This window comes from Tachysurus vachellii, chromosome 6, assembly GCF_030014155.1.
Source record: "Tachysurus vachellii isolate PV-2020 chromosome 6, HZAU_Pvac_v1, whole genome shotgun sequence".
NCBI classification, from domain to species: domain Eukaryota; kingdom Metazoa; phylum Chordata; class Actinopteri; order Siluriformes; family Bagridae; genus Tachysurus; species Tachysurus vachellii.
This window is the reverse complement of record NC_083465.1, coordinates 6,246,445-6,269,530: the sequence shown is the minus strand read 5'-3', so window position 1 is coordinate 6,269,530 and position 23,086 is coordinate 6,246,445. Positions and strand designations below refer to the sequence as shown.

General features: G+C 37.3%; 1 protein-coding gene across 3 annotated transcripts in view; it reads left to right on the top strand.

Annotated features, from left to right (window-relative positions):
* The first annotated feature begins 395 nt into the window (after positions 1 to 395).
* The window catches only part of mlip (muscular LMNA-interacting protein), a 31,206-nt gene continuing 8,515 nt past the window's right edge, over positions 396 to 23,086 (top strand). For 2 of the 3 annotated variants that reach the window (XM_060871894.1, XM_060871896.1), the window contains exons 1-11: positions 396 to 513; positions 12,140 to 12,259; positions 12,951 to 13,070; positions 13,518 to 15,065; positions 15,378 to 15,449; positions 17,429 to 17,509; positions 18,280 to 18,363; positions 18,453 to 18,512; positions 18,777 to 18,821; positions 21,008 to 21,052; positions 21,655 to 21,777. In XM_060871894.1, coding sequence (XP_060727877.1) covers positions 478 to 513; positions 12,140 to 12,259; positions 12,951 to 13,070; positions 13,518 to 15,065; positions 15,378 to 15,449; positions 17,429 to 17,509; positions 18,280 to 18,363; positions 18,453 to 18,512; positions 18,777 to 18,821; positions 21,008 to 21,052; positions 21,655 to 21,777 — 2,334 coding nt within the window. In that variant the 5' untranslated portion in view covers positions 396 to 477. The remainder of the gene's footprint in view (positions 514 to 12,139; positions 12,260 to 12,950; positions 13,071 to 13,517; positions 15,066 to 15,377; positions 15,450 to 17,428; positions 17,510 to 18,279; positions 18,364 to 18,452; positions 18,513 to 18,776; positions 18,822 to 21,007; positions 21,053 to 21,654; positions 21,778 to 23,086) is intronic. The other variant, XM_060871895.1, reaches the window with a different exon arrangement.

Genomic DNA, 23,086 nt, shown 5'->3' with positions numbered 1-23,086 from the left:
TGGACTTGTTTGAGAAGCGGAGTGATACACAATGAAGCGTCTCAGTGTGGCCATGAAAAGTATAAGCACAATCAATCAAAATAAACACACACAAACCCAAATACTTATTCAAAAGAGGTCATAATATAAAAGTCTTTGCTTTTAAGCTGATAATCAGCTCTACAAACAGTCATAAACAGTCAAAAATTCATTGTTTTATAATATCAACAAACCTAAAGAAACAGGACATAGAGGAAAGATCCTACAGAGAGTAAAGATCACATAAACCGGTGGCTGAGATCAGGCAGTCATTGATGTTATGCATGAGTAGAGAGCTGCGTGCCGTCTGCGGCTATTTGTGGCTTTTGTGCAGCTATAAATGGAAACCTACAGTGCGCCATAGTTATTTAGACGGCAAGGGGCTCAAGCTCATTTGCAGTCTAAAAAGTGAGGGCAATGTAGACAGAGCACCAAGTACAAACAAACGCAATCAACAGCATGACTTTGAAGCAGCCACGCGGGGCCTTAGGAAAGGTGAGTGCTCATCATGAGCAGTGACATTCTGCCTGGATGAACCAGCCTATGCCGTTGTGACACTAATCGAATTTCAGGTGGATTTATTGATTGCTTTCAATATCAGTAACCTTCGATACACTAACATGCTCTTCCACTCTTAGCCTGGGAAAGATACCTAGTTTTGTGTTGTGAACTGTGTGAGGACTGTTGCTGTATCAGTGACATACTGAGGTGTAACTCATTTTTCAGCCAATGAACGGTTCAGCGTGAAGAGAGAAGCAACCTTTATTTATTTTGCTTTAAAAAGGCCGTTTTATCTTTATCCTCACACCTGATTTCTAGACTAATCTCTAAAACTGAACATCTCAGGACGCATTTTCAAACCGACAACTTCACAATGCTTATTAGTGTAAAAAAACATTATTATCGACGTCTCACAGAATAATCGTCCAAGTGTTTTTAAACTGTATCACAGAGAACATACTTTAAATTAATAACCTTAATTGTTGTTTTAACATGCATCCTGCCTGCTGATTTTATATTAGATTTTATATCTCCTAATAGATTTTTTTTTTTGAATGCTTGTTGAATTCCTGCTTAATTTTCTGTTTCAGAAAATTTGTCCTTTTTTCTATTTTTTTTTAATTTTAAGATATTTTATGCTTTTATGTTGTATTATATTTCATGTGACAGCAACAGAAAAAAAAACACGATTTCCTTCTTCAGTCTGCATTTTATATCTTTGATTTTCTTTCTTTATGTGGGCAAACCTGATCACTACATTTTTTATAAGAATTTATTAGAAGGAAGTTTCTATTCGTCTGATCGTCGGACGTACTGTAAAATATAACAGTAATATATCAGCAAATATTCTGTTGCTGTTTTCTGAAATATCATGTCATCATTAGCTACCTGGGATGGTATTCCAAGCTAACATTTTCCAAGATGACAAATTCAAAAACAAGACAAGATTAACCAAAAGTCTTTACATTTGTGAATATTTTTTTTTTTTTTATTTTTTTTTTTTTTATACAAAAGATTAGTTTAAGATTAGATTATGATGCTGCTCACTAAAGTCAGAAAAAAACCCCAGGCCGAAATCCATCCTGCTTGTCATTACAAATTAGAAAAGAACAAAACAATTTAATGACATCTGCTTTCTCAGACGAACATGTATAGTTTGAGAGATCTGAGGCATCTCGTCTAGACGTATTTGCTTCTTAATTCCTTGCAAGATTACAAGATGATGAAGTATGTAATGAATTGCTGGTAGCCATCTGTCTGGGAAAAGTCAGAGAAACAATCGCTGCTGAGGTGTTCAGGAAATTGAGACTTGTGAAAAGCCTAGTCATTTTATTTTAGAATATAAATAAGACCCTAATATTGTTCTGTCCATCAAGTATGAATAAGCTGTGACAAGCTTCTGGCGCTCATTATTAAGAAATTCTTTTTGTACTATTCATAAGAATCTTATTAAGAACTCCACTTACTTAAACCACAGCATGCGATCGGTCAGCTTGTCCTTCAAACTGTGCGCAAGGCTTAGCATGTGGTCACATTAACTTGTAAACTCTTGGCACATAATACACACTTTCTGCAAAAGTAAATTTCAAATTTTTTCTTGCTTGTATATTAAATTGTATTGAAGATAACAATTTACATTTTTTACGTTTTTTTATATATATAATTTATCTCGGGCCATGTCGGATTTAGAGAATCTGTGCTATTCCAATAATCATGCCTTTACTTAAGTCTTGCTCAGAATTTCTCACATTACAGCCACCTCTATCTGTCTCTTTTTTTGCTACATTACATTGGGATCTTATCTTCCCACACCACATCTCCTGTTTCCTCATGATCCACATCCTTTATCTGTTCCCAGTGTTCTGTATGACACAATCTTGGGCACTCTTGTCTCTTAACGGATGGTGTCTCTCGACACTATCCTCTTCTTCCAGATGGTCTTCCGTTGCATGATGGATTTTTAGGTGAAGTACATGTTCTGTCCATTGTGAGACGTTTAGTTATTTGTGCCTGCCAGGTGTGTTAATGTGTTAATGATCATGGCTTGTGTATGTATAGTGTATAGTGTAGTTATTTGTGCCTGTCAGGTGTGTTAATGATCATGGCTTGTGTATGTATAGTGCATGCTAATTTTCTGCCTGTGAATCGTAGGGTCAAAATTGTACATAGTATATGATAATGTGGTTACTATGGTTGCAGTCGTTAGCATAATTGCAAATGGCATAATAAGCAGTATAATCATCAATTAAAGTTTTAGTGATTATTCATTTTGATTTTACTGCCTGTGAAATCAACACACTACTGTGAAAGTATGGTATCCACTTAATATTATATCTGTGTGTGGTTGATAAGAATAACCCTGGGATTAGTTCATGTTGCTTTGCCTTTGAAAATAGGTTTCAACTGTCATGTCGCTCTGTTGGTTATTTCCCCAGGTTGTTATGTGTTGTCTTTAGTACTGTAGTTAAAACTTAGCAGTGGGAGTGGGAGCCGAATGAGAATAATATCCCGCTGAACTTCAGTGAATGTCATCTGCTGGCTTTAATATGGTGGTTTTTGTGTGACAAAAACTAAAATCAGTGATAGCGGGAACTAGGCAACAAAACTGAAAGAATGCCATGTTTATGTTTCTTATTCCGTTAAACACACTATTTTAAAGAGTCGGCATCATTTCTCTGAGAAAGCTTGGCGTCTCAGGGTGATGTGGTTTCTACTGACGGCCGTTCTGCATGCAAGAGTTATGATTTACGTGTCAATTTGTTTGTTATATAATGACAGCTTTCAGCATATTGTGAGAATTCACCTTTTTCAGTTTTTATATATATATATATATATATATATATATATATATATATATATATATATATATTATATATATATAGCTCATATGTTTTTATGTGCAGATTTGTAGTTATAAAAGATCTTTGGTTGAGTCACTTATCAAGTAGGCAGCGTGTCGTGCGTGTGCTGTTCTCACGGAAAGGTCACAATGAGACAGTATACAAACGGCAGACTGAGGAAAATAGTCCTCTGCCCTGTTGTGCTGCTTGAAATGGAAGCTGAGGGAATGATACGACCCCTAATATAGACTGAGAGGGGAGCGCCAACGATATAGAGAGCTCTACTGACAAGTACAAAGTGTCTTCTGTAACTTCCATCTGCCTGTGTTTGTTTGCTTGTGACTTGTTTTGTTTCTGTGGTTACTCTGTAAATGAAAAGAATAAGAAGTCAACATAGGAGGGTTTTTTTTTTTTTTCAATCCACACTATTAAATATACCAGGAGACAGTTAGTAGTATTTACACATGAGTAATTAAAACTTTTACCTCAGGGTCTTCAGAATTTGATCCATATTATGTTAATTGCACCCATGAAAAAATGACAAGCTGTCACTAACAATAAATGTATTAGTTAAGTTCTGTGGTGTAGGCTTCAGTTAAACCTTTAGATACACGGCTCATAGTAGCGCTCCTTCAGTTTTAAACAGAAGTTACTGTATATAAGGAACAATAAGAACACATGCCAGGGCACAATCACCTGTACACACTCATTAAGGACAATTTAAAGATGCAAATCAGCCTATAACACATGGCTTTGGACTGGCGGACGAAACTGGAACGTCTAGAGGAAACCTCTAAAGCATGGGGAGAACATCCAAACTCTAAGCACACAGGTTGAAGGCACCCCAACCCCTGAGGTGTGAGGCAAACATGCTAACCACTAAGCCACCATGCCCACATTGTTGTTCTTACTGTCATCTTTAAAAGTATTTCCTTCATTAACATGGCTGTTTTACATAAAACAATCAAGTGACTACATCTATCTTAAGCCATGTCTTATTTATCTACCGTTGCATCCACTTTACCTCACTTCCACAGAACGTGAGCACTCACCGATTGCTTCGTGAGCATGAAAGTGATGTAAATGATATGCTGTTGCACTCACCGTCTCCAGAGATCTCACCTCAATTGAGAGTTTTTGAAAGTAGTCTCCTCCATCACAATAATCAAAACAGCATTTGAAGGATTATTCTTTTGGAAGAATGGTGACAGCTCTGTAATACTCTTCCATCTAAAAAAAAAGAATCTGTTGCATTGAATATTTTCTGGCCCAAGAGAGATTATGCTTGTAGAGAATGTATGTTAAGAGTTATATATTAGATCACATTGTTTTGTGTATGATTATATGTGTGTGTGTGTGTATGTGTGTGTGCTGGGGGAATTCGTTAGTTGGCTATGTATGGATCGTGTGGTATGGTACTAGGGATCAGATCTCAGTACTCTATTTACTCGAAGCTGTTTGTGTATTTTTGGTTTTGATGGAGGCAGAAATATTTCCGGTGGGTAACGCTGAAAGTATTTTTTGATTTCCAGTTCATGAGGATAGCTGCCTGTCTGCTGATTAATGCCGTTGAGGTGTTCTTTGCCATGCTGATTACTGATTTGTCACCTAACTGACAAAGTGCACGAGATAAGAGGAGTGAGAACAGGAGACTAAATTCATGTCAGAAATGTTTTATGGTTGCTTTATGGTATTTAACATGCAGTGCTTTAAGGGCATTGTGAACAGATTTCAGAAGCTGGTCTATCCCATTTTAAACCTTAAATCTTCTGACTAATTCTGGAAGTTTTCAGCAGTCTGTAGATGACAAGTGGACAGTGTACCCATCTATCCATTCTACACAGGGTTGCAGGAACCATGGAGTCTATTCCAGAGGAGTCAAGGCACAAGGTGGGGAACACCCTAGACGTGGTGCCATCCCACTGGAGGGCACAATCACACACATGCTCACTCAATATAGTCTAGAAACTGGAAACCTTGAAACTCCCCCAAAATGGGGTTGGAGTAGGAATCGAACCCCCAACCATGCAGCTGTGAGGCTCCTCAACGTGCTAACAATTAAGTCACCATAGTGTATCCATATTACCAAATATGCACCTCTATGGTTAAGTTCATAAATATGTTGTCTTTATATCTCTCAGCCCATTACCATGAGCCGTAGTTTAGTTGTAAGTAATGAGACTATTTGAGTGGCAGTCCTGATGAAGTTGTATAACACATATACTGATATATGTAGAGTTAGAATTACTTACTGACTGATTTCCATTATCTCATGCGAGATGTGCTGTTGATATTGATGGGCAAATATCAGACAAAATAATTGTCTGTGGTGATCTGCTACCATCGCAGACACACTCTCTTGTCAAGCATTGGTTATTATGCATATATGTCCTATATGCAAAAGTGGCAAATTTTGGGCTTGATATCTGATGTGAAGTTTGATGGTCACCTTAATTATATAACTGTCCAAAAATCTGTTAATATCATATCAAAAATATATATTTTTGTTTTATAAAAGGAAAACAGAGGTATACATTTGCTGTCATTTTATTATGAAAATATATATTGAGTTAGAACATCCCACCGACCTCAGTCTTTTGTGACATGGACACAAGAAGACATTGGAAACCTTCCTCTTCAGGTTCAGGTCCATGTTGGCATGATTACATGTAGGTTTATTTTATGTTCTACCCAGGATGATTTAATTCCCTAATTCCTAACCTGGGTGATGCATTTAACACAAAACGGAGATGATATACAGTGTGACTTTGAAGAGAAATCTTTTCTAAAATTGTCTTGATTAAGTTTATTTCTTATTCTGTATGACTTCATCACGCTTTTCAGAATACCAAAAAAAAAAAAAACCTTTTACTTCAAATGAAACTTCTGACATTTAAAAATGCACAAATGTATCTGCATTTTTCAGTATTCATTGACTACCTCAGGAAATAATGTGTAATTTTGCAGTGACATTCGGATCCTAGTTGTTGTTCTGTATAGGCTTATGAATCACTGAATATGTGGCCATATATTAAATTCATCAGATAACAATGAGGCACATATTGATTTCCAAAGCTACAGCAGATACAATTAAATTACTTATTAATAAAACAGACAATTTTCTTCCTGTAGGTTTTGCCCTGATTCGGAAATTTGCATTGAAGAATGAACAAAATTCCATTACCAAATAAAAAAGCACCTTGTCTTTATATTTGCTGTGGGATCCAGACAAACTGCACCAACCCTTAGTGACAAGTCATATTACCCTTAGCAATAGAAAATATTATCGTTGTGAGGTTGTGGTTATGCGTTTTGCTGTAATCTCATTTCAGTACTGACAAATGTGTTTTCTGCTTTTTTTATATGAGCCTCTAGGCTGTAACGTACTATGTTATATATAAAATATATTGGGAATGTTACTTTATTCATTATCTACCAGATGGAAAGAACTGAATTCGTTTTTGTAGTGTAATTGTCTATTTATTCTGTAATGCTGAGATGACATTCAGCATTCAGGTTCAGGTTCTTAAGACCATGGTGTATGGAGGTAATGGAGTAGTTTTAAATCAAAGTGAGTTAAAAATGCTTTTTATGAACGTCACATCCCTTCATAGCTGCTCTATACAGTACATGTCAGAGAAATAGCCTTTTCTTTGTCTTTGAATAATAGGAAAGAGAATGCTTTAATCAGGTGGTTTATGCCTCAGCAATTTTGCAATTAATAAACATTTTAAATAAATACTTTTTCTGCCACATAATCCTATAATATAATTTAAAATATATTGTATAATTTTTCCAAAGTGAATAACCCATTTTTAGATATGCTGTGAAGTAGCAACGAATCAATACAAGACAATCCACAGAAGAACAAAAAACCAAGGAAATTCAGGTGCTTTATTGTCTTGGGTCAGCTTCAAGAGCTTTCTTTTACCTTTAATGTTCCTGATGGTGACTAGGAGGACTAAAGCTCAAAAGCTGTCACACTTAAAAGTGTGTTGTGTGAGTGAAAAACTAGATTGAAAATATTTGAATAGTCTTGAAGAGTAAATAATCAAGTTAACCAGTAGCTGTCGTTTAGAAGTTTGGAGAAGTAGTCAGGCTTAGTGGTTAGCTAAGTTTGTCTTGTACATTGTGGATTATGGTTTTGATACTTGCCTCCATTGTGTGTGTGTGTGTGTGTGTTTGTGTGTGTGTGTGTGTGTGTGAAAGTGAAAGTGACGTGACATACGGCTAAGTATGGTGACGCATACACAGAATTTGTTCTCTGCATTTAACCCATGCAAAGTGCACACACAAAGCAGTGAACACACACCGTGAACACACACCCGGAGCAGTGGACAGCCATTTATGCTGCGGCGCCGGGGAGCAGTTGGGGGTTCGGTGCCTTGCTCAAGGGCACCTCAGTCGTGGCCGGCCCGAGACTCGAAACTCGAGTCAAACTCTCCAACCATTAGGCCACGACTTCCCCCATAGGAGTGTGTGTGTGTGTGTGTGTGTGTGTGTGTGTGTGTGTGTGTGTGTGAAGTTTGCATGTTCTACCCATGCTTCAAGGGTTTTCTCTGGCTATTTTACCCCAGTCCAAAGACATGTGTTGTAGGCTGATTGGCATCTCTAAATTGACTATAGTGTGTGAATGGGGTGTGTGTGAGTGGTTGTGCCCTGGGGTGGTTTGGCAAATCGTACAGGGAGTCCCTTGCCTTGTGCCCAGTCTCCCCTGGGAAAGACTCCAGGTTCCCTGCCACCCTGTGTAGGATGGGCTCTACAGAAAATGGATGGATGGTGAAGCTGCCAATTGTTAGACAAATTATCTGCCAAATCTGCCAACTTGGTTACATTCCCTGAGGTGGTTGAGAGAATGCGAAAAACTATGAAAATTCTCTCTCTCTCTCTCTCTCTCTCTCTCTCTCTCTCTCTCTATCTCATGTTTAATTTCTTCTACTGAGCCATGTGGCTTCATCAATTGTGTCAAAGATAACTAATTATAGTGGAGTGGCAGCAGTCCAATTATACTGATTCAAGGGACGATTAAATTGATATATACTTTATGTTCTCTGCTATGTCTTTCCAAATAATTTTGATTTAAAAATAAATAGTTTAATTGATAAGTAAAAATACAATGTCTTTTTTTTTCCAGCACAATCCTCATTCTCATAAATATTATGTGTGGCAGTGTTAATGTTAATGAAGTACAACAGCGAAAAATAGCTTCATTACTTTAGTTCTTTAAAAGCTATTGAAGAAAGTCCAGGAAATGTTAGGGTGTTTCGAGATTTAGCAAGTAGACAAACAAATCCTCTATTATTTACCGTTATAAAGTGATAAAAAAAAAATGTAAGTAGCATAGCCAAGCTTGTACAGTTTTAAATACTGTATATACTTACTCTTAAAGGTGAATATGAATTCAAGCTGCTAAACTATAGATTAATTATTCAATAATGACAAAACGTCAGTAGTTATTAAATTAGTCATTTTACTGTGATGACGCAAACAGCTGCAGTGTGTTTTATCTCTTTTTGAAACTCAATATTATTTGTAATTTAGCCCTGAACCTTTTACTTCTTTATATGTTTTAAAAGTTCATTTTAATATAAGATAAGCGATTAAAGAGGAGAGGCAGAAGTCCTATTATACGGAGTATTTTTCTCTAGGCAGTAAAATTGTAACTATAAATATGGTCTTATTTCCCAGAGAGACGACACTGTAAGTAGATACCAGGCAGCATTTTTTTCTCTCATGTGCTTATATTGTGTAGCACGCAGGCCTAAAGTAAATAAGTTGGATTTAGTTATTCAGTTCTTGGTGCTTTTTGCTCCACTTTAGAAGCACAAACGCTAACCTGATGGGTAAAAGTTGATCTACAGTATAGATGGTTTATTGAATGTAATTTCAAACTTCGACATTCTGACATGTTGCAAGTTATGTCATATTTTGCAGTCGCTCACGTTTCTCATTTGGGCTTGGTATTGATTTTTGGTTTTTGGCTGAAATGAGAGAACTGAAGGGCTCAGTAAACAGCCCTTGTGTGTGTGTGTGTGTGTGTGTGCTCATTCACTATAAGCCTAAGTGAGCCCTTGTTACAATTTTTTATTTATTTTTTCACTAGCCCTGTGTGCTCTTTTGAGCGTATTAATTACGGATATCATTTTTCAACATTACTTGAGGATTCTTAATATCGATCCTTAACCGTAGATTTGAGCCGAGGTACACTTTTCACTCTGAAGTTATTAAATGTCCTAATAAAACGTAGGAAATTCAAAGTTTATGAAATCACTATAACTATAATTTACCATAAGTAAATTTCTTGTCTCAGTGTAACACTGACATCATTAATACTTATACAAGGAACATGACTTCATAAAAAATACTTAAATAGTTAAATTTCATAAGTTTGGTTATTCCCAGGTTAGACTGGATGGAGTATATACCGAGATATCTACAGTCTGTCTCAAGCTGTTATGCAAAAATCATTTCAACATATCAAAAAATAATGAGCAGCAGTACGGACTAAGTGAAAACTGCAGCAGGTTCACATTATTTATATTTAGTAGGTATGTAACTGGACAAAATGTTGCTAACTGTCATTCCGTATATATATTTTTTTTACACAAAATATGCACTTTTCCACTGAGGTAATGAAATAATTGGTTATGATGGAGATGCACTGACTTCTTTAGATTGAAAAATTCAGTCATGCTAATTATGTTATGCTAATGTCCAAATGACATCCCACAGTTACTCTGGGCTTGGATTCTTTTTTTTTTTTGTTATATGATTCTCCATGGATTCGTGAAGGGATTGAAACTGATTGGAGATGCTCAAGTACTCTTGTGTCTTCTTGAAGTTATTGAGTGTCACCACACCATGCATGACTGAAGATCATCTTTTGTATTAATTTCATGTGACAAAACTACTACTTAAAAGGAAGGAACCAACTAGCTCATCACCAATTTATTCCAGCACCAAACATCACACGATTACCTCCATTGTCTGGCCCAGACTCAGGTCCATCAAAATCTGGTCAGTACTCAGTGAGTACAGTTTGGACGTCCAATTTCATTCGTGTCTGAGGTCACAAATTTGCGCAGCTCTTTAACAGATGCCAGATATCTAGATTTCAACTTTTTCCAAGGTAGATCTTGTATCTTGTGCTTTTTGCTTCAACTTTTTCCACCAGCACTTTCAGAATGGTGAAGAGATTATGATTACTTTTCATCTATAAAAATACTCCCTAAAAAAATAATAGTGTGACACACAGTGATCTATTGTTCAAGAACATATAGAACAAAAAAAAAATCAGTTCTCATATTGTGGAGACGATGTCAACAACAGTGACAACAAATCCCTGGAAAAATACAGTAACACATTTTCTATGTTGAAAATGGAAACCATATCGTTTTTACACGATGGACTGAAACGAGAAAAGAAATATATTGCACAGAAATACATCACCCCCACACAGCCTTGTTTCTGTTTGTGGAGAAATTAAGCATTAATGAGTTGGCTCAAATGATGAAAGAGTCTATTCTTCTTGTATTGTGGTTTTGATGCACATTGATCTGAAGCATCTGCTGGAGGGAAAGAATTCAAATATGTTGTGGCGTGTGGGTGATGGGTCAATAATACATTTTTCATTCTTCCCTCCCACTGCTTCCTGTTTGTAAAGGCATACAGGGAAGCTTTCTACCTATGAGTCTTTTAGGTCAGTTCTCAGCTCATTAGCATTTGGAAAAACTAATTCAGAATGTGGAGGCCACTGGTGGACCTGCAGACTTTCCCTAACTGCTCCTGTGCTAGGTTGAAAATTTAAATGCAAGCAGATTCGAACGGAAGCCATGCTTTGTTTTCTATAATGTGAAGCTTTCTGTGACTCCTACTGTAGGTACCACACAGCACTTTGAATCATTCGGTAACACTTTAATGGAATTGTCACCAATGGAATGGAATTTATGGAATTGACAATTAATGGAATTGTCCTATTACCCAGGAAGCAACCTAGCAACTGCACCTTATGTCAGTAGATGTTGATCTATAATTGAACAAGATGTTTATATTTAATCAAGAGTGCAAAGAGTTGGAAATTGTGATCACAGTGCAGACAAGCTAAACAATTTGTATGAAAATTAATAGCAGTGTCATCTTGAGACACATTCGATAGGCTGCTTAATGCCCTGGTCACTTCAAGTTGGTGATGGTGGTGTGCTGTAAAGTCGATAATATGATTTGCTATTGTATTATTCTGAAAAGTGGCAGTTATTTCACATTTTATAGCCTCTTGCTTTTTCTCTTACTCTTTAGGTGGGCCTATTGATTTTTGAGTTTGTTGACAGTGTTGTGAGAAGTGTTGTTTATTTAGACACACGTTTATTTTTTCTCCATCCAAACCTCTTCCATCGAGGAATTTTTTTGTCCGCTCAGCATTGTAATTACATGTAGTAAATGTCAAACATCAGGTTTCCTCCATTGCTTCTGTACTGAGATACATTAAGATCCATGTCCTTCTTTGAAATCGTGAAGTTGCGTAATGAAGTGTGGCTGCGGCGTCGCTTTGCAATCGCAATCCCTTGATTAGTGTTTTTCGCTGCACGTACAAGGTAAACATAGCCCAAGAATCTTATTTTGTTCAGGAGCTGGTTAAGGGAGAAACAGTGTGTTCCATTCTGTAGTACAGTTTATTTAAGTTATAGTAAGTCTGGGTGTTTTTTATCTGGTTTTCCTTTTATGTTCATTCATTTTAAATGACATCATGACTGTGTTGGTTATTTGCTCAATTTTTTTTCCAGGTCTCCGTTGTCTTTGCAGTCAAGCTCAAGTCATTTACCTTCCTGCCAGTTCTGAAAAAGCTGCCTACGGAGAACAGGGTTAAATCAGTGTTGGAGAAAGAATCAAGTAAACTTAGTGAGGTAAGCATTTGGGCCACTGAGGAAGGACCTTATCCTAGCAGACGCTTTGCTCTTGCCCCAGCTTCCTTTGTATATGTGACAAATCAAGCCTTCTTCTTTTTATGCAGGATCAATTCATGGTGGCTCTATGGAAATTATTATTATCATTTCATCACCTGTAATGTAGCTTTACTGCATCCTACTAGCTGTGCTCCGTGAAGTTACTGTGCATGCCTCTCTAAAACCTTTACAGGTGCATGGGTAATATAGTCTGCTTACTGGTGATATCTAAGAAATGAGGAAAAGTGCTTTACCAGATTAAAAATGCAGCCAGAACGATATTTTAGCCATTAGAAAGATGACCTACTGAATCCAGAAATTAGGCGGCATCTTCGTACCATAGCCTTTATTTCCTGAACCCTAAAACAAACAGGACAATTATAACATTTCAGTTGATCATGTATGTATACATAACACCATTCAACAACACACAGTTAGCGACATATCTTGGCCATAGTAGGTCTAGAGTTTTGTATTCTTTCCTGAATAGCTCTGCAGTGACTAAACTAGAAAGAAATAATTTTTCTCTGGCAATTTCAGAATTTTAACCTTCTCACTTCCACCAACAATGACATGTAATTGTCCAGCTGTTGTGATTTGTGTGACACTTCAGTTTTACACTGCTTAGAGAAACATTCTGTATGGATGGCAGGCTATAGGAGACCATGGCACCACAGAGGAAAAAACAACGGATAAAGGTACTTACAAGGCTGAGGTTGTGAACGTTAGTGACATGGAGCCACAAGTGATAACCAAGCACTATGAAACTCGGGTGAGCACAAACTCATCTTTGCTTTTTCTTTCCCCTCAAAGGATATAGAAATCCCAGAAATTGCATTTACACTGACGCCATTACAAACTGACACAAGTACACTTTCCAGCACTCAGCTAAATAAATACCATAGATTCTGAACATGAACTTTCCCAAGTGGGTAAATTTTACAGTGCAAATGCCATCTGTTAGTCACTGGGTACAATGATCTTGGACTAGTAAACATTGCATATTACTTTGCTTTATATATTTGTGAGCATTTCATCATGACATTTGTTGTGTATAAAATAAAGGATTAAACAAATGGTGAAATAATACTATAGGCAGCTATAGGTAAAATCCCATGATACTGTTTATTAGTGAAGTGATATGTGAAAAAGGAAAATAATATTCAACAAGCCATTTTAATGTTTCTAAAGTTCAATCTTTTTTCTTTTCTTTTTTTAGCAGCAGAAATCTACTACCAAGTCAGCTGTTGCCCCATTGCCTCCCCCAGCAGTGGCTGATGCTGAAATAGGATGTACAAGTCCAAAGCCTAGCGCTGGCACCCTGGTCACAGCTGATAAACACCCAGTGACTCCTCAGCAGGGGTGTCACCACCCTGGAACTGAGACCACCTCAGGGCTGTTTTTAAATAGTGAATCTCAGAGAGAGGAGGAGGTCCTGAGCCCAATGAGCTCTGTGGACCTTTTTACGTCTCCTTTCTCTTCCAAAGAGTCCATCCTCTCTGAGGGTTGGGAGCAGGATCCAGGCTGGTTTGCTCTCCAAATGCTATCTCGTAGTGCTTCCGTCTCCCCCTGTTCGTCTGTGAGGTCAGGAGCTTTCACCCCATCAGTGATGAGAATCAAGTGTCACACACTTGCCCCTGGCTCCAGCCTAATGCAGATGACACTTAACTCCTGTCAGACACTTGGCTGCAACAAACATATCACCTCGCCATGCCCCTTGTCCACCCGTGCCCGTCACAGGCCCCCACCCACACAACTGTCACTATTAACAGCCATCTTGAGAAAGGGCCGTTTGCCAGTCCTTTCTCCTGAATTGCAGAGACCCTACTCTCCTTGTTGGCCCATTAGCCCAATCAACATGACCTCCTGCCTGGCATGTTCAGCAGCTTTAGCTGTAGCTCCCATGGTGGGCTCACGAGCAAAGTCTTGTCTGTCTAAAGGCACAACTTGTACAGCGCCCAGTTGCAAATCAAGACCAAATCCCCCGGGTTTAATTGCTAAGACAGAGCCTGTGTCACTCAAGAACCAGAGCAAGGAAAGCCTCTTATCAAACGCAGTTGAAACAACAGATGCAACACCAGAAGGAAGAAGCTCTTTGACCTGGTCAAGCTATTCTTCTTTGGTGCCTCCTCCAGCACACATATGCAAACAAACCCAAAAAGGCAATCATGTATCCACAGACCCCAGCTTTTTTCTTGGTTCATCTTCCTCCAGACAAGTGCATTTTTCTTCTGAGTCCAATTTAGGCTCACAAATCCAAGGAAATAGAGACAAATCAAATGGCACCTCTCCTATTTTAAGAACCACAAAACCAATTCAGATATCATCCTCAGATTTGAAATGCATGCAGATGGCACATGAACGATCTCCTACGCCCGATCCCAAGCCCATTCAGCAGTCTCAAGACAACTGGGCTTTAACAGTCCCAAAGTACACAGATGTCAACCCAGGTTCTCATTTGCGAAACAACAGGAAAATTTTCCATGAACTAGAAAGAATTCATTCACTATCGCCAGTTTTTCAACATTCCCCTTCCCCAAGGGTTGGTGGCCTAACCCATCTCTCCAACACACCTTCTGTTTCACCAGTCCTTCCCTCATCAAGGCCTGGCTCCTGTACTTCTACATCAGACCGCAACACATTGTCTTCATCTCCAGCAATTCCCTATCATCACCTTTCCCCTTCTCCCTCTTACTCTCTCCGTTCCTCACCTACTCCATCCCATAGGGAAAGCAGTCCCGATCCCATAGACAAGGATAGCAAAAAGGTAAGTAGATTTCTCACACCTGCTTCTCTGTTGCATACTATTTGTATACGTTACCAAGCAGAGAGGCATTCATACTATGATAGGCATCCGTCTTGAAGAAGACCCCACACATTACTAAGAAACATGATATTCACCAACAGGAAAGAAGATTTATATATCCTTGTAAATAGGCAAGCTTGAATGCATGTCTATTTAGTAGATATTTTATTCGATTAAGACTTAAATCAATTCCTTCGAATGGTGTAGGTGCCGGATTTCCCTTTTAATTTATTTCCTGTTTCTATTTATTTCCTAATTATTCCCTTCTAACAGCCCTACAAAATCAAGTCCACCTACAAGGCTCTTGCTGCTATTCCAACCAATAAACTCCTTCTGGAACAGCAGGTGAGATACTTCACTGAGAGTCTATTGTTAAATTGTAGTCTTTGTTAAAACGGATGACAGACTGCATAATTACTGTGCAGTTCTAACCTTTTACTGATCTCATCAGTATTTCCACTGTTATTTTTGCTATTTATGTACGTCTTTGGATTGTTCAGTCTGATTACAATTGTGGATTCAATCAATTACCTATTAGGTAAATGTAACATAAATAAGTACTCTTTAAAAAAAGCAAAAAAAAAAAATCAAAATATTGATTAAAACACTATTATAATACAATCTAAACTCCTTAGAGACTCAAAGAAATGTTGAAACCTTGCATAAGAGTAAATAGAGTAAGAGCAAAGATTTTCTTTATTGTTAGACATCTGTAAGTCCTGAAAGGTTTCGGTGGCTGGTAGGTAAGTCTTTAGACAAGTCAAGTCAAGTCAAGAAGCTTTTATTGTCATTTCAACCATATATAGCTGTTGCAGTACACAGTGAAATGAGACAACGTTTCTCCAGGATCATGGTGCTACATACAGTAAAACAAAGACAGGGCTAAGGACTTACAGTAAGTAGTCTTAGCCACATAAAGTGCAACTGTGCAACCTGGTGCAAACAGTGCAGGCCAAGACAAACAAGACAGACAAGACAGTGCAGGACAAAAGACAATGCAGGACAAAAAGTTACAAGACAATACAAAAAGTACAATATACAAAAGACAATAAACAGTAAACAGAAACAGCGCCGACCAGTGTGAATACTGTATGTAAATACTGAATGTTCAAACAATATTTCATAAGGCAAGCATAAGGCATGTCAGTTACAGTTAACTGTGTCAAAATAGTTTAGTCACATTTTACAGTTGACATTAGTGTTTATAAGGATTGTTTGTTAATGATTATTAAATGTACGCTGCATATAAATTGTTCAAAATCAAGTAAAAGATGCAAGATCGAGGATGAGCAATCAGATAATATATTATATAGCAAAATCGAATGGTCTCTAATTAGTAGTTTAATGAAACATATGGATTATAACAGTATAATCCAACAATCCCAGTATAATAAAACAATCCCAGTATAATTTGCGGAAACTGACAAATCACTTAAGCTCTAAGGACAATATAAAGACACTGTCCTTAGAGCTTAAGTGATCTGTCAGTTTCTGCAAATTATACTGGGATTGTGTGTCAGTCTACAAGTGCTGAAAGACAATTGAGACTGGCGTGCTCCTCTGAGACGGCAAGATAGTTTTCATCTGGTTGAGGAGTTTTTTCTAGAATCTGTCTAGAAGTGGGTGATGAAGAGCAACATCTGAAGGGATGCTGTCTCACAAGCTGACTGTATTCTGCAAGCACTAAGTGGCAGAGACTAACAGGCATTTTCTTTAATCTGATTTTTTTCAAAAGTGTTTAGCTAGGTCTCAGCACGCAACACTCAGCACTGTGTACTTGTATTACAACAGGTTTATTAAACATTTAGATTTCGATATCTGAATGAATGATCCAAACTACACGATAGTGACAGCCTAATTATCATCGTTCAGCATCTTCTACCGCTTATCCGAACTACCTCGGGTCACGTCGTTCAGCATCGTTTTTAAAAATATATAATAAACACCAGTGGGAATGTGGCGATTCTGTAGGGAGCCACGGTAATGACCCTTTAAAAGGCTTCATTCACATTGTAAACATTTCTGAAATAGACAGTTCACAGCTTAAATGATGTATCCAGAGCAACACGGGCAGGGGGATACAGGGCTGGTGTGAAATTTAATAGTGTAGGTTTTATTTTTAAAGCTGTAGCAGAATAATATAAGACATCGATGTCATACACCAAGACGTTAAAATAAAAACTCACACAAATGATCTGAAATGTAAAATGGTTTAGATACAACCATTTACTGATAAAATGCTACTGTGGACTATAATGTAGTATGCACAAATGCGTGGTACAAAATCCAGGCACAGTCTTAATGTTTATTTTTTACATTTGAAGGCAATTGATGATGAGGTCCAAAAGAACATTGATCTTCTGGACCCCAGTGATAGTTTTGCATGGGAGGACCCTCATTCTCAGGTACAGCAGAAACAAACTGGGTAACATTTTACAATAACAGTAAATACAATAACACAAATGCACACTAATACCTGAATGAATATTTGCTTAATTAGGTGTTAAGACATGTATTAATCATGAACTACTGAAGAGCTAATTTTAACTAACCTTAATCCATGTTTGTTAGTTTATTTATTAACTAAAATGCAGGGCTAACTAAATCAAACATGCTCTAAGACTAAAATAACCAGAAAAAAAATCATACAGAATATTAGTTTAATTGTTAATAAATAATAGCATCTAATAAATGAATAAATATTAACGTCTTTATTTCATGTGTGGGTAAAGTATCAGAGCCTTGGGTCCTAGTGCCCCAATGTTTTTGTACCAGTACTGCAATGGGATCTGAAGAGAAACAGCAAAAAATGGATTGAGATGCAGTCATCAGTGTGTGTTATTATGTATCAGTGCGTCTTTCTACATTCGATAGTCGGTATAAATCACGAAAATAATCCAGCTCCATCCTGTGATGTTTCTGTAGGCGGCTGCATATGACAATTTAAAGAGATTGGACTGCATGGATCCATTATACTTCTGTCCTTAAAGATAGCTTATTATTTATTATTTATTAATAAACTATAAACTTTATTAGTACATGCCTTAACTCATCATTAAGTGACTTTTAATTCAGAAATTAGTGCAGGATTATTCATGAACTGTTACTTCAATTCAAATCCTTGATTCCTGGATGTTAGAACGATCAGACACTGAGCCGTATTTCTCTTGTCCAGATGTGTAGCCCTGCCCAGCTCCGACAGCAGTCCAGAGAGCTGTATCAAGTGATTGATGAAGTATTAAAAGACTCAACCCGAGCAGTAAGTTCATCTTTATCTGTTTACGCTGTAACTGTATCTAACTAAACTTTGAACTATTTAGTGATAAAAGTTCGTACATTTTCTTTCAGGAAGCATCAAGCCCTGCTAGCAAACTCACCACACACTGTGCGGCATCTGAGACAACACGGGTGTGTAATTAAACACGGCTTTGCAGCCATTCACATTTATACGCAGCACTTAGCATTCTTATAAAGAATAATTAACTCCCAGGTCTGAAATAAACTGATAAACAGTCTCAAAAAAAGCAAATGATGATAAAATCTATCGGTTATAAACGTTAACCATTTGAGAAATATAGCAGTTGCACTACAAACGAATGGGTACAACATACCAATAAGACCTTAAATTAAAATATAATCTTACAATATTCATATTTCCTGTTTTGCCCACAGACACTTTCACCATCACCAAGATCTTTTGGACGAGAAACAAAATACGTAAGTTAGAAATATGCTTTAGAAGTATTACATTCCTCACATTAAAAAGTGACGTAAATCGTGAAAGCACGTGGTGGCCTGGTGGTTGAGGTGTTGGACTAGTGATCAGGCGGTTGTGAGTTTGAATCCACCAGGATGAGATTAAATAAATGTAAGTCTCTCTGGATAACGGCGCCTGCCATGTGCTGAAAATGAAACGTAGTTGTACATACAGTAATACCAGGATACCTGCTTGGGGCAGTGACTTTGACCAGGATACATTGTTCAGCAAAGTCACAGTGTCTCTGTATAACCAGATGAGTCCCACTACAATCCATGGTGCCATTCAGATGAACATAGCACAAAATGTTTAGCAGGTTTTTTATAGTCAAAGATCAATTGAAAGGTTCCAACAGGTTTAAGTGGACAATTGATCTATTTGAAGACAACGCTGCAAAGGTTTTATGCTCAACAGTGAGATCAGAAGTGAAAATCGAACCCATATTTGAGCCACAAGTGGACTTTTCATGCTATATTTTTTTAAACCTTGCTTTTAACCCCGCCTAGAGGAATGTTTTACACTTGTCATTTAAAAGAACGTTAAGCACAGCTTTTACCCGGGGTTATGAAGCCCAGTGATTTTGCAGTGTGAACGAGGCAGTGTTAATATGTTACGTCTATATGCACAGCGAACCTTGGGTAAAGTATGAACAGTGTAAAACATGTCTAGTGAAACAAGATTACCCAAGATTCCCTTAACCCTGTAAGGTGTTTAGAACTATTCAAAGTGTGAAAAGCAGGACTCGGCTACCTCTTTAATGAATTGTGAGTGTAAATGATCAGAGAAAATTCTATATCATAAATCCCACCCTTACTAAACAACTGGTGTTTGATGTGTCATTATGGGGCATCCGCTAGGGCACAGTTCTGCCTTCCCAGTCATAGGAGCCATCCAGCTTTAAATAAATTAACAGCTTATAAGATTTATATTTAAAGCATGTGCTTCTCGGTTGCAGGACTTTTATTTTTTTTATAAGTCTTTTCCATGTAGATCATTTCCATGCCAACTTTTTTGTCATCACATTGCTTTACTCTAGATGTTAATTTGTTCCTATTTTGGGAAACACAAAACAATCAACAGGTAAAATAAAGAATACTACAGTAGCATATAGTAGAGTATTGTACAGTGTGTGTATAAGCTCCAGGATCCCAGGTTTGTGGTTATTAGATATACATTTTGTAATGTTTACACATTCCTGCCTAGTCTGATTTCCTTCAATCTCATGAAACTCTGCACCATGCACACACTCATTCACAGCTTTTATCACAGCCAATCAAAGTAGTCGCAAAGTGATGAACCGGTGTCCCATCTGGGGTGTATCATAAGCCCAACTTAGATTCGGTGTCCTGGTATATATAAGGTTCCGCGGATACATCATGACCTTGTCCAGGATGAAGTCTTTACTGAAGATGATGATGAAGAAACTCTAAATGAAGAATAACTAGTGGCATAGAAACTGTACTGCAGGTTTTCTTACTAGACCTTGTCATTAAAGACCGATTATAAGAAGGCTGATTGTTCCTGAATGGTTCACCCGATACGGACAAGCGAACAAATCCTGATTTCACATCCTGTTCATTAGGAAATAAGTGTTTTAATTTACAAGGAACAAGTAGACAAAATCCCACCAGAGCACCTGCAGCATCTTGATGGCGATTGTAATTCCCAGCAGGAGCACATCTGAATGAAATAAGAAATGTGACAGATTGTTTGACCACCACTGAGACAAGTAAATTTAAAAATGGAAAAAAGTAGATATGCATGAGTCGGGCTAATTAAAGCCAGTAAAGGAGAGGCTTGCATAGCTAACATTTTACACACACTGATGCTCTATCAAGAGTAATTCTTTTTGGTCTAAAGCAAACAGAGGTTTCAGCCAGTTCAGGAAGGTGTGTGTGTGTGTTTGGAGTTGAGGGGGTGAAGGGTGGTGGGTTGTTGCAGTGTGGGCTTGGGAGGTATTTGGTAAAGAATTTTACCATAAATACCTCCGATATTACCATTATGACCGTTTATCTTCCATACAGATGAATTCATCTCTTTTTTAATTTTTTTAAGTCTATATTGCACACCAAAGTTACTGTACAGTATATTACAACCAAATAAACAAACCCTCAACTAAATATACTGTATGTCCTGACTCTCCTAGGCTAATTTTCATCACCAACCTCCTGCCCCTGCTGAGAAAACGCTGGTAGGTCTTTCTTTGAAATGCAGCCTGATTTTTTTTAAGAGATGTAAGTAATGTTAGACTCGTTTAATCAACACACAGTGAAGAACTTTTTCTGTAAATACAAAGGAGCCACTCCGGAAAATAAGCAGTGAACCGAGCTGATAAGGGAGCTCCTGGAAAACAGTGAGAATGAACAGAGTGAAGAATTGTATTGTATTGCATCATAGCTGATCCTTTAAGGCATTTTCAGTTATTCAAATATCGCACATGAAAACTGAGAATCTGTCATGAACAAAACAAATCTAAACTTGGAAAGGCTTTGATGTTGGATGTCATGTAACTGAAAGACAAACAGTATAATTGATTGTTACAACATGATCATCAAAAATGGTAGACTGCAAAAAGGATTTGCACAGCAGTAAAAACTGGGATAATAATAATAATAATAATAATAATAATAATAATAATAATAATAATAATAATAAAAATAATAAAAATAATAATAACAATAATAATAATAATAATAATAATAATAATAATAATAATAATAATAATAATAATAATAATAATAATAATAAAGAATAGAAAAAGTCTTTACAGTAAAATGTTGTTTATTATTCCAGACAAAGCCTGGGGTTATAAGACCAGCCGTGGTTATGTCAAGATTAGATGAAGACAAAGAGAAAAGTTGTTTTTTAAATTATTATCAGAGACCTCAAGATTTCTCCACAGACCACCAGGACAAGGTAAGACTTCAACATTCGACGCTTTTTTTTTAGTGGATTTTATTCCTGTTTTGTTATGTACATGTTCAGCATTATGTCTCTTTGTCATAACAAACTCCACAGAGATGGTTAATGGCTCATAAGAAAGTAATAGACAATCAGGGCTTTGGGGAATTTATACTGAAATAAGAAATAATTTATACTTTGTTGTAAGTATTTCTCTTTTGTCCTAGCCCACTAAGAACAATATATTCATAGAAAAAAAACACTTTTTGATATAATAAATGTTTATATTTTCAAAATAAATGGTGAACATCATACTGTACCTGTTTCTACTCTCTGAGATGCCCCAAGTGCTTTTTGAAGATGTTCTTTTTGAACCACTAAAATTTTAGGTAAGCTTATCTGAGCAGGTCATAACAAAGCCAATAGTGTCCTGGTGAAGTTTAGATTAGATTAACGAGCATAAAATAATTAATTTGTTCATATGAAAACCTCATATAAGTCGATTTCCAGTTAAAGGTGGGGTCTCTGTTGATTGAAAGCCAATGTTAACATATAAAATCACCAAAACAAACACGCCCCTAACCCAAATGGGTCCCACCCCTGTATTGATAGCTCCGCCCACACATACATACGCAACCCAGGCAACTAATGGAAAGAAATGTGTCTTTATCATAACTGAAGGGAAGAACAATACGATTGCAGATAAACAAACAAGAAAAAATGACACACAAGCATAATCATGCAAAGGACGGCATATTTTAGTTCTGTGTAACAAAGTAAAACCAACGTTACTCACCTATTGAGAAGGAAAAAAGTGCCTCGGTGTCTTAAGTAAAGTTTGCCACATATTCACAGATTGGAGTTTCCCGAGTCAATGACTCCTGAGCTAAACGCTGTTACTACACAAAACATGGTTGTAGCTGCGTCTCTACATTACTACGATAGAAAAGAGGTGTTATTTGTGTAGTAACAGCGTTTAGCTCAGGAGTTATTGACTCGGGAAACTCCAATCTGTGAATATGAGGCCAACTTCCCGCTCCTTCAGTTCTCTCCAGCGCTGGAAAGCTGATCCTATATTAACACGGGTCCTGCTTCTTGCCTTATTGTAAGCCTTTCTTCGCTTTCTTTCTTTGTTTTTATCCTCCATGTCAATGTTAAAACCACTAATGTCACTCATGCGCACTGAACACTCTCTCCGCCCATATTGACAAGACACGCCCCTTTCTGCTCATTGGCTACACGTTTGTTTTGTTTTTTGTTTTGTTTGTTGTCCCGACTCAGTTTTCTGAAGCATTTCTCAAACAACGGAGACCCCACCTTTAAT